This window comes from Solanum verrucosum, unplaced genomic scaffold (genome assembly GCF_900185275.1).
Source record: "Solanum verrucosum unplaced genomic scaffold, falcon-dt-bn FXZP01000064.1, whole genome shotgun sequence".
NCBI lineage: Eukaryota > Viridiplantae > Streptophyta > Magnoliopsida > Solanales > Solanaceae > Solanum > Solanum verrucosum.
In genome coordinates, this window is record NW_026020144.1 from 500,682 (window position 1) to 517,280 (window position 16,599).

General features: G+C 35.5%; 1 protein-coding gene across 1 annotated transcript; it reads left to right on the forward strand.

Annotated features, from left to right (window-relative positions):
* Positions 1-460: 460 nt before the first annotated feature.
* LOC125827562 (uncharacterized) lies at positions 461-16,552 on the forward strand. The gene is made up of 39 exons (XM_049506859.1): positions 461-668; positions 1,188-1,240; positions 1,941-2,040; positions 2,318-2,425; positions 3,160-3,276; positions 3,447-3,597; positions 3,914-4,161; positions 4,323-4,511; positions 4,930-5,006; positions 5,104-5,221; positions 5,367-5,450; positions 5,783-5,878; positions 6,073-6,174; positions 6,671-6,739; positions 7,618-7,713; positions 7,814-7,921; positions 8,107-8,220; positions 8,348-8,431; positions 8,677-8,805; positions 8,939-9,137; positions 9,249-9,392; positions 9,471-9,514; positions 10,583-10,666; positions 10,777-10,845; positions 10,926-11,002; positions 11,280-11,349; positions 11,687-11,836; positions 11,987-12,052; positions 12,287-12,431; positions 12,534-12,598; positions 12,687-12,752; positions 13,650-13,743; positions 13,946-13,982; positions 14,099-14,156; positions 14,247-14,357; positions 14,716-14,783; positions 15,376-15,442; positions 15,524-15,592; positions 16,102-16,552. The coding sequence occupies exons 1-39, from the start codon at positions 579-581 to the stop codon at positions 16,186-16,188; spliced, it is 3,903 nt and encodes a 1,300-aa protein (XP_049362816.1). The 5' UTR covers positions 461-578; the 3' UTR covers positions 16,189-16,552.
* The last annotated feature ends 47 nt before the right edge of the window (positions 16,553-16,599 follow it).

Here is a 16,599-nt window from a genome sequence, read left to right on the forward strand (position 1 = left end):
TTATATTTATTTGATATAAATAATTTCTTTTTGGCATAATGTCTATTAACTTGGTCTGGTGTATTCATGTCTTTCAATTTTGAGTGTACTTAAATAGACATTTAAACTTGAACAAATAAATATTTGTGTGACGTACTACCTGATAATTTTTTGTGTTTACTTGTTCAATTTTATATAAATTTAAATATCTATTTGTACATGTCAAAAGTAAAAAATATAAATATCTAAAACTAAATTAAAGAAGAATATATTTATATATATATTTTTTAGATGCACGATTTCAAATTTAATGGAATTACCATGCAAATAGGAAACACACTTGTGAATTGAGCAATTAGAATGTAATACTAGTTGCAGTATAAATGGAAAATAGACCAGTGCTTTAATTATCCTTTTTTCTTCTATAAATAAATTGTGTGAGTGCTAAGTATTCATCCTTTGACTCTCTCTCTCTCTTTCTATCGTCTGTACAGAAAAAAAGAGACGGACTTTTGTATTTGTACTACAAGGACAAGTTTAACAAGGGAGCAAACTCTTCAAATACAACCGGAGGAGTTTTTCCGGCTCTAGCTCCGGCAATGGAGGAGTTCTATTCTTCTTCTTCAATAGGAACAAGAGCAATAATGCTTTGTTTTCTCAGGATTTCCTTCACTATTTCGCTCTTTCAGGTTTGACTCATCATCGTATTTCAGCTCAACAACAACGAATTCGCCGTTAACTGAAACCTATTTCAGTAGCAGCACATTGTGTCTAATGAACGAATTAACGCGAGTGAGAAGTTGCGCAAGGACGATTTTCGCTGATTGACTTTTCTTCTTCTTTTTTATTTTCGCTTTTCAATTGAAATGTTTGAATTTTGTTAAGGAAATTAACTGTTTTGACTAGCTTCCTTTGCAAAATTGTTCGATATTCTGAAACCTTTTATAATATGGATTACATATTGCTATGTTTGTGGAGTTTGAACACAGTCGTCGAATTTTATAAGTTGGTTAACTAGTCGTTACTTGTACTGAATTGTGCATGATCTCATTAGAGAAATATCAGATTTCTGCATACAGAGAGATGCCTCGAAAGTGAATGCTTAAGCATAGGCGATTTTTTATGCCAATAAATGAAAATAATTTATATGATTTGAGTAGTTTTGGAATTTGAACAGAGCTGAGTTAATAGAAAATTTACCCGTGCAGGTCTTGTTTATTGGTTATACAGTGACTGCACAAACAACAAATTCCTCTGGAATGTAAGTTTCATGCATTTTTCTATCTTTAAGTGAATTTTGGTACTGATATCTGCTTCCTCTGTAAGAGAATCTATGTACATTTGGATCTCAAGGTAGTCAGCTGCCTTATTGAATCTTGTACCACAAAGAAAAGAAGAATGGATATTCTTAATTCTGTTTATTTTATGTAATAAACCTAAAATAGAACTAAACATGACTTCGTGAAGCGAGGTTACTTAAATACTGTACTTGTACTAGAACGAAAAGAAGAAGGGGTGTGGAAAAATCCTTATTACTTGCATCGAAATGAAAGGATGATGGTTCTTGATTTTGTTTGTAAAAATTCCTAGTTTTGGTTTTGATTGTTCCAGATTATACTTTTCATAGATATAACCAAATGATTACTATACTTTTCTCATTTTGTGATGTTCCTGCTGGCTAACTTTAATCTGGTCGACAAATTTCAATTCATGTGACTGACAATCAATGTAGGTAAAGTTAAATTAGTTCTTATATTTATTATAATCATGCAGGACTGTAAATAATTAGAGCATCTTGGTAAAAGCTAGATCAGTTCTTGTCTGTATTAATTGTACAATATCTTGAGTAGATGAAGTATAAGGTTGAAACTCTTGAATATAATCTGTCTCATTTTTCATGAATTTTATGAAGTGCAAACCTTTATAGTTTTAATTCTTCAATTTTCTTTTCACTTGGTTAGAGAAAGGCACGCTGAAGGATATTGCGCTATGTATGACATTTGTGGAGCACGCAGTGATGGGAAGGTTCTGAACTGTCCCTTTGGTTCCCCTTCCGTGAAGGTAAATACTTTTATTTGCTTCATCTTATTAATGGAGGTATGGTGGCTATCCTGAGCTGGCCATTCATAACTGTTGGCCTCGACAAGACCTGGCCCTCCTCATTCCTATCCTCTCTGTCATGCTGACGCGACTTCCCTTCCAACCGAAAGGAATAAAGGAAACCACACTTGCTTATATGTGGTTCTTTTGATTGTATTACTTCAAAATTGTTTGGATTTTCAAATTATGTTCGCCTGTTAATTTAATGTTACTATGTACAATATCTTGTGCTTTGCAGCCCGGTGAGCTACTTTCATCAAAAATTCAAAGTTTGTGCCCAACGATAACTGGAAATGTCTGTTGTACAGAGACTCAATTTGACACCTTGCGATCACAAGTGCAGCAAGTAAGATTTTTATGCTGCAAGACTTTTCCATATTAGTTATTTTATTTTGGATCTTGTTTACTCTCGCCATCTCCTAATGTTTGCTCAACAGTAAAGATAATGAGGAGTATGCTTTTTAATTTAGATAGCTCTGAAGGTCTTTGTCGAGAAGTGATTTTAAACAAATCTAAGGTTGTATGCCAGAGCGTCTTTTTCCTTTGGCATGGGGGCTCTTTAGGAGGCTTAAGGATTGGTGCTTTAGTAATCAGCTCTCACATTTGATGGTTGTTAAGTAACAGGGTCCTGTGTTTTTATGGGACAGGTGCTGAGTTGGAGATGACTCTAGCCTTCGCACTGTGCATAGTTTGAATTGTCAGAAGTCAATGACGAATAAATGAAAGTTGAGGAAAATAATTGCATAGGATAGTGGGGATATAAGGTGGAAGAAAGGAATTGCAGGAAATATCTATGCGTACGATACAATGGCTCTTCATCGCTTCTGTTTTCTGGCTAGTAGGGTGGTTATAAGACTAAAATGTGTAGAAAAAATGCTATAGGTTTCAGAGTAATTTTACACATAAGCATCTTAATCCTCTTATATGTGTGTGCACCTATAATGTATGTATTTCTTTTTTGGGAGGGGTTGGGGTGTTTGAGACCTTTTCCATTTTGAGTTATGTGTAAATAGTGACAGTTCTCTTCTCCAATTCTTTCTCTTTTTGAAATCCTCTTTGACCAATTAACTTCTTTTGTAGGCAATTCCCTTTCTTGTGGGCTGTCCAGCATGCTTGAGAAATTTTTTGAATTTATTTTGTGAACTTACATGCTCTCCGAACCAGAGCCAGTTTATCAATGTCACATCTATTTCCAAGGTAAGTTCTATCTAAGTGGCCATTTTATTATTTTAATTTCGTCCACACTGTGTACAAGTGGTTCTAAACACTTCAAGGAAAGATGATTTAATCTAAAGTATCATGTTTTGTATGTGGCACCAACCTAAATTTTGCTTTGAATTGGCAATTCATGATTTTCTTGTTTTCAGGTCAAAAAGAATTCTACTGTCGATGGAATTGATTTTTTTATAACTGACACTTTTGGTGAGGGGTTATACGAATCTTGCAAGGATGTAAAATTTGGTACTATGAATACTAGAGCCATAGAGTTCATTGGTGCAGGTGCTAAAAATTTCAGAGGTAAATTGTCTATTCCCTGGTTCCTGACATTGAATATATGCACACATGTAAAAAAAGGTCTACATGTCTTAATCCTGCCATGCCTCAGTATGTGTAGTTTTTGGCTTTCTGTTACCATTTTCAGGAGGGCCTGTTGCATTGGGTTGAAGAGGTTATACGCACGCGCACACGTGCGCACACACACACATTATAACTGGAAGTTGCTCTTTGTTTTTGTTAAGAGAGAGAGAGAGAGAATTGGGGTGGCGTGGATAACAATCTGACATCTTTTATCTAGTCTGTAATCTGCATGCTGTGCTGACACTTAATTTGGCAGAGTGGTATGCATTTATTGGAAGACTAGCACCACCTGGAGTCCCTGGATCTCCATATGCAATTAATTTTAGTGCAACTGCTCCCGAGTCATCTGGAATGAAACCTATGAACGTGTCTACGTATTCATGCAGTGATACATCACTCGGCTGTTCATGTGGTGATTGCCCTTCAGCTTCTGTTTGCTCAAGTTCAGCTCCTCCTCCTGCTCAGACAGAAGGTTCTTGTTCAGTGAGATTTGGGTCTCTCAAGGTGAATAAAGGCCCATTATATTGGGTCACATGATATATTTTCTTCTATATTTTATACACATGATGGCTCAGATTGTATTTCAGCACTGAGAATAACTTGTAAAATCAGTCTTTGTTGCATCAAAACAAGTTTTATGCAGTTCCAACTCCTGATTGGTGCAGGTGAAGTGTATTGAAGTTGCTGTCACAATTCTGTATGTTGTATTAGTCTCCATTTTTCTTGGATGGGGCTTTCTCCATAAAAGAAGAGAAGAGACTCCGGTTCCAAGGACAAAGCCATTGATCAGTGCCAGTGGAAATGGTGTCATCCGCCAAAGCAGCAGGCAAAAGGATGAGAATATTCCCATGCAGGTGAATGCCAATTCACAATCTCTCAGTGATTTGTTTGCTTGTATCCTTTCTTACTTTCCATTTAAGTGCTATTTTCCTTTACAGTCTGTCGAAACGTGAGTTTGGTGAATCATGCATGTCTATAAAATGTGTCTTTCCTTTTGAATTCCCATTTTCAATACTTCTCCAGTTACATGGAGTAAAGTGCCTGCCACCTAATCCCATTGAGTATAGGCCAAAAGCTGTAATTTAAATACTGTAAAAGGTGGCTGGGTTCTATATGCTTCTTTCCTTAAAAATTTTTAAAAATTGATGTTCTATTTGTTGTAATAGTTTATTAGTTGACTTTCGGGTCATAGCTCGCCTGATAATGGGTATTTTCACCATGAGATATCTCTATATCATCTCCTCGTGTTTATAATTCATTTGAAAATTTCAGATGCTTGAAGACGTCCCTCAAATTTCAAGTGGTGTTCAACTCTCAATTGTACAAGGATATATGTCAAAGTTCTACAGGTGATTCAGTATGCTTTTAATCATTTATGACCAGTGATTGGTTTAGTATTGTTCTTCCAGAAATGAAATGTTTGTGTAAACAACCCCTCTTTTCCAGGAGATATGGAACATGGGTGGCTAGAAATCCAATCCTTGTGTTGTGTTCATCATTGTTCATCGTCCTGGTGCTCTGCTTGGGCCTTTTCCGTTTTAAAGTTGAGACCAGGCCTGAGAAGGTATGATGTGGATTAGCTGTATCAATTCCCTATTATATCATTTCATCCGCTTAACAAAATTGTATTTGCTTGTATATACCATTGTTTTAATATTCTTTAATTTTTTGCATTACACATGTCCTAAATTCCACATTGATACTTTCAGCTATGGGTTGGCCATGGGAGTAGAGCTGCAGAGGAGAAACTATTTTTTGACAGCCACCTTGCACCATTTTATAGAATTGAGCAGGTTCTGCTTCATTGTGCTTTCTGCTAGATACTTTTTCCATTGCCTCTATGTTGTTAAGTCAGACTTGGTAAAATATTCATGATTGTAGTATCCAATAGTTTGCCTTTGGATCCTGTTACAGTTCAGATGTACTTCAAACTATGTTTCTCATGTCTGCCGTTTTTACTAACTTAGTATCCTTAAAACTCAAGTAGCTGAGTCCCACTTTTCCCATTTATCAGGGTTAAGGGAACTATTATGTCTCTCTCATTGTCTTTCCTTTTTTGAGGTGGGGGTGGACTGAATGACCTTTGAATCTCATGGAAATTACTATCACCTTATAAAATTTGCAGCTCATAATTGGTACAATCTCGGACGCAGATAATGGAAAGTCACCTCCTATTGTTACTGAAGACAACATGAAGTTACTCTTTGACATACAAAAAAAGGTAATTCATCTTCTTGAATTTTGTCTTATACTCAGAGGAATCATGCTTCCTTTAATTACCTACTAGATGAGTGACCATCTTTTGACTTCCGCTTTATGGTTTTGTGCATCACATGATAAAAGGAATTGAAAATTACTCTATATTCTTAATATTTCTTCTTTTCCTAGAAACTAAGTTTGCTCCATGTTGAATAGATAGATGCAATCCAAGCGAACTATTCTGGCTCAATGGTATCTCTGCCTGACATTTGTATGAAGCCACTAGGCACAGAATGCGCTACTCAAAGTATTCTTCAGGTACAATTATATAAGTTAATTATCCTGAGGTTTTCTATAATATATCTCATAGTAAAGCAAACATTAACTGAAATTTCTTATCGCGATTAATATTTTGAGACAAATTCTCAAATTTGTTGCTGATCTCTTACTGAAGAATGTCATGATCTGAAGATTGTGTCAAACATTGAGTACTTATGGGAGAAATATAAGTAAAGTTCCTTGGGCTGTGAATGATCTTTTTTGCTTTCTCTCTGCTCTATGATTGTGTGTAATGACTCTTTGAGTTTGAACATGTCATTACTTTGATGTCGTCTTCTGTATGATTTTCAGTTAACTTCCTGTTCCTTACTTCATTGTAAGAATGTTATCTGTTTATCTAATCTCTAGTGATTCGGCTGCTTCTGTTAATTGTCCATGATGGCAGCTCTTACAGATGTCTGTTGTAGTCTTGTAGACATCTCTGAGTTCCCCTTAAAATGTACTTGCAACTGATTCCCACTTATGTAATTTGCAGTACTTCAAAATGGATCGCAGTAACTTTGATAATCTTGGAGGTATTGAACATGTTGAGTACTGTTTTCAGGTATGTTCTGATCAACTTTGTAATGCCGTACTGATTTACTTTTACTTTGCTTCTGTCTCTGGTCACTGTTATAATATTCTTCTTCCTTCATAATTTACCTGACTTTACCCGTAACTTGCTTTTCTGGTCCAGTGGTCCGCATTGTTGTTTGCTGCATCCATTCAACTCCATATGATAGCAGACTAACATTAACAGTTGCTACTGCTGTCTGGAGTTATATTGTGTTGTGCTTAAGCATGGATAAAGATAGAGCATATTCCTCATGCACACATCATGTTGAGATATCCATGCCCAAAATAATTAACTGCAGAAATTCTGGGATTTGAACGTGTGACATGTTTGAATAAAAACAAATTATATCAGATTGACTGCCCTTTTTATTTAAATCAGCAGATGATACCCAGGACCAACCTGATGCACTTAACTCTAAACAAAGCATATCCAAATGTTCATGGTATCACTAACTTAGCGCCATAGAATCTGTGATGACCTTGTTTCGTTTTTCATATCCATCATGAGCTCAGGAGAGGAGTAAGTTGCTTCAAATTGATTGCATGAGCAAAAAAGATAAGAGGTCCTTCAGCTTGTGTCTACTCACAGTTCTTACAATCTCTCCACCAAGGAACTGGATAGTCGAACAGCTTAAGTTTGTAAAGTCGGTCAATTCTTATTGTCTTCAGAAGAATATTAAGAAGTGAACAACTAAGAAAGTTTGGCACTGGAGTTTAAAGCATCGGAAATAAATCAATATTCTTAGTTTTCCTTATAATTGTGTCTCAATCGTTGACATCCACTTTCATTTCATACTTCTTCACAACCTAAAGCAACAATGTTAAAGCTCATCATCAATCTTCTTTTGCTGTTTCCTTTTCCTTCAGCATTATACTTCAGCAGAGAGCTGTTTGAGTGCTTTTAAAGCTCCACTTGATCCAAGTACTGCTCTTGGTGGTTTCTCTGGTAACAATTACTCTGAGGTACCTCTTTTTTCCCTTTGTGCAGTAAATTGGTGATTCAAATAACTGATCACAGTGTTGGTGTAAGTAGTAACCTGATGATATAATGTTTCTGAGACAGGCTTCTGCTTTCATTGTGACATATCCTGTGAATAATGCAATTGATAAAGAAGGCAACTATTCTAAGAAGGCAGTGGCCTGGGAGAAGGCTTTCATTCAGTTAGTGAAGGTTTGCATGTTGTACTATGTTCCTTCACTAATGATTCATGCTACAATGTGCCTTCTAAGAACTCTAAAAAGAAAGCTTGATTACAAGAGGAATCATTGAGAGATCTTAATGAAAGTTTGAGCATCCTTTTCTAATCTTAAATTACCTTGACTATGTGGTCTAATCAGTTCTGATACTATGGCCAGGATGAGATCCTGCCAATGGTGGAAGGAAAGAATTTGACCCTCGCCTTTTCATCAGAAAGTTCTGTTGAGGAAGAGTTAAAAAGGGAGAGCACAGCAGATGCTATTACTATCTTGGTAAGGGAGTGAACCCCTAGAGTTTCATATTTATTTTGGCATGTGTTCCTGACTCACCTTAATGAGTATTATATCATCCACTTCCTCTGTTGCTCATCTGTTTCTTTTTGTACGTGCTCTATTCCAGATAAGCTATCTTGTGATGTTCGCCTATATATCCTTGACGTTGGGAGATACTCCCCGTTTCTCCTCTTGTTACATTTCCTCTAAGGTACAGTGCTTTTGGCCTTGCATGCCATCAACCATTAGTAGTAATACAGACTTATGACTGTTGCAACTTTTACTAGTCAGTCAACACATTTTAGATTTTTGTAAAAGAACATACAATGAGAATCAACATTGACGTACTCAATAGTTTCTTTGCCTTTTTCATTTTCACTAGAAAGATGGTGTTTATATTAGTCTTGTTTGCCTTTGTGACATTTGTTCTTAATTTGATGGAATGTTGTGTTCCAGGTATTGCTTGGTCTTTCAGGAGTTATACTTGTTATGCTCTCTGTTCTTGGATCAGTTGGTTTCTTCAGTGCTGTAGGCGTAAAATCTACCCTCATTATAATGGAAGTCATCCCTTTCCTTGTCTTGGCTGTAAGTTGAATTTCGACAGTCTCCTTTTCTTTGACTTTGTATGTCTTTATGTGTTGATCCTTTTTCTTTAAAAAAATTACTTATTAACCTTCCTTTTGCTTTATGGTCATTTTCAATCACCATATTTTCTCAGGTTGGTGTAGATAACATGTGCATTCTGGTGAATGCTGTTAAGAGACAGCCAATGGAACTGCCTTTAGAGGGACGAGTAAGCAATGCTCTTGTAGAAGTTGGACCATCCATTACACTAGCTAGTCTATCAGAGGTTTTAGCATTTGCAGTTGGAAGTTTCATTCCGATGCCAGCATGCCGTGTTTTTTCCATGTTCGCAGGTTAGGAACAGCGTGATACTAGGTTTAGAGAGTTGCTAATATTATTTGAATATCTAACATCCTTGTGTCTGGGGTTTCTGTCTTATCCCATTTCTGATTTTTGCCCTGCAGCGTTGGCCGTTTTGTTGGACTTTCTTCTGCAAGTTACAGCATTTGTTGCCTTGATTTGTTTTGATTTTTTGAGAGCTGAAGATAACAGAATTGATTGTTTCCCATGTATTAAAGTGTTTGGTTCAAATGCTGATCCTGAAAAAGGTAAATCTGGGAGAATTTCATCAAGCTTTCAAAATTTCTTCCTATTGAATGAAGCCCTTATATCAAATGATTTTGTAGGTAACCAACAGAGAAAACCTGGATTGCTGGTACGGTATATGAAGGTAATGGATAGTCTTAAATGTCTTTCTAAAATTTCATCCTTTGTGCTCTCTGAACATCAGCTTATGATCTCTGAAATGCTTTTAATGTTTGTTTTCTTTATCTAGTACAAGGTTTGTTTAAAATCTAAATGAAAAGGTTGCATTCTCATGTAAACATATGTACGATCATGTCTTTGTGCTATCGATCAACTATAACATCTAAGATTGTTTTACTTTACTATCACAATAGATGTTTGATCCTGCTGCTAGTTTTACCCTTCAAAGTCATAAACTGCTTAGTTTGACCATGCAAAATCTAAACATATGACTATAAGGAGGAACTCTGAAGATATTGCTTATATTGCAGCTATTATTTTAAAGATATCTATGACGTACTTATTTACATATAAGCCATGGAGATCTTGAAGGACGGGATATTGTTTATGATTTCCATTGGTTATTTTTTTCTTCTTCTTGATAAGTAAAATGTCATGATAAAGGGGAAGTTTGAAATCCTAATTAAGAGGAGTCTGTTCTACCAGATCTGTCTTGTCATCTGGACATGGCCGAGTATTGTAAGCTAAGTTACGCAGAATCTTCACTTTCGATGCTGCACCGTGTCAGATTCACAAAAGTATACTACTTTTGGAGAATCCGACATGCACCCACTGACATTTTTGAAGAGTCTGAGTAACATACATTGTGAGGGGAAAATATTGCTATCATCTGCATTAGATACAGTGATGTGTTCCTTGTCCTTGAAAAGCCTTTGGTTTCTTTGTCTAAATTTTAGTTACTTCCCAAGCCATATTTCTGCTCTTGCTTCCTTTCTTCTTCGAGCACCCAAGTAATGCCTCCTATGATCTTAATCGATTATATAACTCGTGCGTTAACATCTTGACCTTGCGATCGTAGAGATCTTGGTAGATTTATGGGAGTTTTGTACATTTTGGTAGCTTTATGCTGTTGATGATTGTAGAGTTCTCTATATGTTATGTCTTACACTACTTGGTGATCTTTGATAACTGGAGCTGTTTTATTTTGTATTTGTTAACCGATTTGATTTATTTTCATTTTTTTCACTTTTAGGATATTCATGCCCCCATCTTGAGTCTCTGGGGAGTAAAACTTGTTGTCATATGTGTTTTTGCTGCTTTTGCATTGGCGAGTATTGTAAGTTGCACCACCTTTTTACCATGCAATCTTCATCTCTTTCTGATGTTTTTATTATATTGAGCAACCTGGTGGGGAAGTTTGATCACCTTATGCTTATATTCTTCAAGGCATTGTGTACAAGGATTGAACCTGGTTTGGAACAACAAATTGTTCTTCCTCGCAACTCATACCTTCAGGTTTAGTACCCTAAGTAATGTGCATTTACAAATCTGGTTTTCATAGAGTTGCTTAGTATGATTTATGTTATTTTGTGCAGGGTTACTTCAATAATATCTCAGAATATCTCAGAATTGGACCACCTCTGTACTTTGTTGTCAAGAACTATAACTTTAGGTACTATGGATAACACTCCTTTAATTTAGCAACATGCTTCTCAATATGCCCACTTGTGTGTTGTTATTACCTTTCCTTAAATAAGAGATTGTTATCGGAATGATATCGCATATCTATGACAAAACTCTTGGTTACCCTGTTCAAACTATGAACAGATTGCTTGGTTAACTGGCTTTTGCATGAATTAAATGTCAGAACTTTGAGCTATTATTGGTGGCAGATGTGAATCTTGAACGCAATTTTTCTAATGATTGAGAATGTTATTTTACTTTCTCAGTTCTGAATCAAGACAAACAAACCAGCTATGTTCTATAAGCCAATGTGACTCCGATTCTCTATTGAATGAGGTAACACTCTTGTTCCTTTTGACGAATCATGTGATTGACATGCTATTGAGTCTTGTGAAGTGGAGTCTTTCTGTAATTAAGCTGCATGTAGAATTGTCTCTCTTCATCCTGTATGGTATATTTTCAGTCTTGGCCTATGTTTTTCAGCTGCTGGGTTTGGGAGGGATAGCATTTGGTTTATAGCTGACCCCTAACTCGTTAGCTCATCCCACTTAGAGATCATGTGCCTTCTAAAGTTTATTGCATACGTTCTTCATTGATGCCAATTCATGGTTTGTGTATATAATTTTCCTCAGCTTGTTCTGTGTTACTTTAGGTTAACTTTGTATTTCTGCAGATTTCCAGAGCATCTTTAGTCCCAGAATCAAGTTACATCGCTAAACCGGCTGCTTCATGGCTTGATGATTTTCTTGTTTGGATGTCTCCGGAAGCATTTGGGTGCTGCAGAAAATTTACAAATAGTAGTTTTTGTCCCCCTGATGATCAGGTTCGTTTGCTTTCTTTCTGAAGAAGCATCTCCAAATAATTTACGAACAGTAGTTTTCTTAATATAATATCATTAAATAAAATAGTTACTTATAAATACTTTACAATAATAGTATTAAATTTCTCAATATAAGCATCTGTTTCCTTTCAGCCCCCTTGTTGTTCACCCAGTAGTGGCTCCTGTAGCTTGAATGGAGTATGCAAGGATTGCACAACGGTAATCCAAATAACTCTTATCTGATATACTTTGTTATGTATGCTTTATATTACAATGTGCCAATAGGCAAAATGTGTTCTTCAGTTTCAATTATCTTTTTTACTTTGGCTTTTGAGAGATACTTCTTGGACATTTTTCACATCAAGTGAGAATCATGTGGTGAATACCTCAGTTTCATGGAAATCATTAAGCCAACAGAAAACTGACTGTTGACTAACATTTGGTATCCTTCAGTGTTTCCGTCATTCAGATTTAGCAAATGGTCGCCCTACAACTGAACAATTTCGAGAGAAGCTTCCATGGTTCCTGAATGCGTTACCTTCCAGTGATTGTGCTAAAGGAGGCAATGGGGCTTACACCACTAATGTGGAGCTTGAAGGTTGATCAATTATATGTATATTTGGCTGTTTCTTTTGAACATGATGTTGATCCTTGCAGCTCCCATTAATTATATCTTTGTTCTTTTTGTTTTGTTCATCAGGCTATGAGGATGGTATAATTAAAGCATCAGCCTTTCGTACATATCACACGCCTCTTAACAAACAGGTATATAATCATTCACAACCCTTTACCTTATAGTTCACTAAACTTTGTCTAGGGGTCCATGTGTTCGATCTTAACCCGTCTTCTTCAGGTTGACTATGTCAATTCTATGAGGGCTGCACGAGAATTCAGTTCAAGGGTTTCTGATTCTCTAAAGGTAATTTCTGAATGCAGCATAATGAAGTATTGATATCATTTTCAGGAGCTTAACTGTGTGGCCTCTTTTTGTTGTCTCTACCCATTTTTTTTAATGACAACTACCAAGATTATCTCTTTCCTTTTTGATTTGTTCATCTATCAGTTTATACATTCTGGTGATAAACTAATGGTACTGTCTGCAAGCAAGTTGTGGTTGTACTCCTGTTTTATTTCCCATTATAGCTTGCAGAGCATTGTCATTCATGTATTCAACTCCTTTTTTTGTGTACTGATAATTACAGTTTATTTAAGAATATTAAGACTGTTATATCAAGTTTGTTGATGCGTCATGAATGTGAAATATGGTAATTTGAAAAGTAAAGCAGCAATAAGGTCTTTTATATAGAGTACTCTTACTTCCATTTGAAAAGTAAAGCAGCAATAAGGTCTTTTATAGAGAGTACTCTTACTTCCATTTATATAAATTCTGATTGTACCCGAACAGAAGGAAGATAATCTGGAGTGGTGATTATCTGATCCAAAAACCAAAAAGGCATGTTATAGTTGTAATATGAAAGTTTTAGAAAGTTTAGGTGAAAAAAATCATTGTGGAACTTTCAAGAGATTCTGGAGGTTAGATATTTGTATATCGTGTCTTGTAGATTTTATCTAACTAGAAAATACTTATCTGTACTTATAAGATTCGAGGTAAAAAGGAAGAACAAAACATAGTGCCATAAATGGAAATTGTGTCCAAGTGATAGAGTTTTACACCCTACAATTAAACCCTATAATAAGCTGCTTCTGATCTGTGATTCGTCCCATTATCTTCGTCCAGGCAATCACACACTTGGCATGCATTTCCATAAAAAGAGTTCTGTGTATTAGCTATGACTTACCTCTTTCGTTTGTGCAGATGGAGGTCTTCCCGTATGCAGTGTTTTATATGTTCTTTGAGCAATATTTAAGCATATGGAGGACAGCCCTAATTAACTTAGCGATTGCTATTGGTCAGTCTCATCTCTCTGTACTTAATTTAATGCACCTTTCAGCTGATGCATGATATAACTTTGACTATATGGATATTTTGAAAAAAACATTCTCTTTTTATCTGCTGGTTATCATTTCTATTTGGAAGCATTGGGTAGTTTTAAAACGGCTAAGACCATTGAGAGACATTAACTATGTATTTTATTTTTTCATTTTCAACAGGTGCTGTATTTATTGTATGCTTAATTATCACTTGTAGGTTAGTAGATTATCTCTTGGAATGCTATCCCATTCCTATCCTTTCTTGAACAAAACACACTTATTTTTTGTATTTGTAATATTAACTCTGTTTTGTTTGACCTTTGCTAAATCTAGTTTTTGGACTTCAGCAATTATCTTGCTTGTGCTGACCATGATTGTTCTGGATCTTATGGTATATTTTCCTCTTTGAACAATTGTTTGAGTTCATATCATTGCACCTGATTTTCTCTCTCTAGCAGTGACATCTTACATCGTTTTGCAGGGAGTAATGGCAATTCTAAATATCCAGCTCAATGCTGTATCAGTTGTTAACCTTGTGATGGCCGTTGGTATTGCTGTTGAATTCTGTGTCCATATAACACATGCCTTCTTGGTTGGTCTTCTATCAGAGTGATCAATCTGGTCTACTTTTCTTGTTTAAAATAATGAGAGAATGAAGATCAACTTGAGTAGGTTAAGTAAGAGAATACTGTATATTAAACAAATATAAAGTCTGCAAAGAATTGAGAAGGGAATCTGTGTCTGAGTGAGTAGAATGAATGACTAAAAAGTTCAAATAAATCTTTATGCCTACGAAGTTAACATTTTATTTGAAGTCAACATTTTATTTGGCTCTATAACCCTTTGAGCGAGGTTTCATTATTTGTTTTCTTTTCCTATTTTCCTGTATGTTCTGTTAGAGGCATTCATCCTGTAGTTCTCTCTTTAACATTCTTCTGCACTTAATGCAGGTTAGCAGTGGAGATAGAAACCAACGCATGAAAGAGGCGCTGACTACTATGGGTGCTTCTGTATTCAGGTCTGGCATTCTCTACTATTGAGGAAGCTGGCATGGATTATGTCTTCTGATCTCTCCTTATGTTAGAGCGCGTAAAAAAATAAATTTGATTTTACTGTTCCATTTTATTAATTAAGTGAATCTACCTTCAATGGTCAAGTCTGCCATTCAATTGGATTAACAATAGTGTGTCAGTGTGTTTATAAACAGATGTCACTATGCGTCCTTTCTAGAGCAGTAATTAAGCACTAACAGGATAGTAACATGATATGAGTACATGTCCATGAATGTTCAAATTTTAGGACATTATATCATATAAAATGAGGAACTGTCAGGAATGGCTAGTCATGTCAAAACAAATTTGAAAAATAGGAATTATATGGACCTGTAATGAGGCTTGCATAAGAAACTAGAAAAGAATCTAATTCCATTCAACCTATGCTTACTGGCACATTGAATAGCTAATGGACCTAAAAGAGCATGATTAATTTGAAGCTGTTAATGCAACAGAGGAACACAACAAATATCTGTCTTTTAAATAATGGTAGATATTGAAGAAAATATATATCTGTTAAAGAATTCTCATTTTTTTCAACTATTCCATCTTTTGCAGTGGTATCACGCTTACAAAGCTTGTCGGTGTCATTGTTCTTTGTTTTTCAAGGACAGAAGTTTTTGTGGTATGTCTACTTGCATACAAAGTCATAAATGGAGTGAGCTACTTGTTCTGGTTACTTCACATCTTAACCTACATTTTGCAGGTTTACTACTTTCAAATGTACCTGGCTTTGGTTCTCCTTGGTTTTCTACACGGGCTTATATTTTTACCTGTAAGTGACTTGAAGTAATAGCATCCTCTTTTCTTCCGTTGAGAGTATTCTCTCTTTCACAACCTTCAAAACAAATCATTAATGCTATTAATTATTACCGAAAATCTTTAATCCTAAATTAAATATATGTAAAAAATCTTCTGTGGTGAGTTTTGACTTAGCACAGTCTTTTTCATCTTTATCTTTTACTCTCTGATTAGAACTAAGAAGTTCCATCATTTTTCTTTTAAGTAGCAAATGAAAAGTTAATGGAAGATTATATTGGTCGCAATGCCAAATCCTTGAGAGATATAAATTACCATATGAGTACAAACAATTTAGCTTGTGTACTTGATCCTTAGTTTTACTTAAATGTCTTAAAATTCTTAAGTTGACGATTATATTGGTAGCAATGCCAGATCCCTTAGAGATGTAAAACTGTGTTGGAAATAATTCAAGGAGATTTTTGACACTTGAAGCAAACTTGACTATGCCTTCTAAGTACTCCACTTGCACCACCTCCATTGCAGGTACTATTAAGCATTTTTGGTCCGCCATCAAGATGTGTGCTTGTAGAGAAGCAAGAGGATCGGCCATCTACATCTTCCCAATTCTAATCTAATCAGGTGTTAAAGAGTCTCCTCTGTAGGAAATATATTCTTTTTTCAGAAGCCACGACTTGATGTTTGATCCATAAGATAGCAAGCAGGATAATTGGTGGTCTACCTACAGCACAATTCTGATACAAGCTAATGCATTAAAAAGAGCTGCCTTTTGTAGGGATACATGATCTTTTCTCTTTTTCTCTAGATTTTGTGGGTAGTAGAGGGAGCCCTTGAATGTTCATGGCTGCATGTATAACCTTCTGAAGAACACATCAAAATAGTTTTGTTAATTGTAAATTAATACAATTATATTTCTCTGTAAAAGAAGTAAAAAAAGAAAGGTATATATACATATCTTTTGTTTCTCAGTCCTCAATTTTGTGTCTCTTTACTTTCTGCACTGCCTGGTTATATATGGAAGTT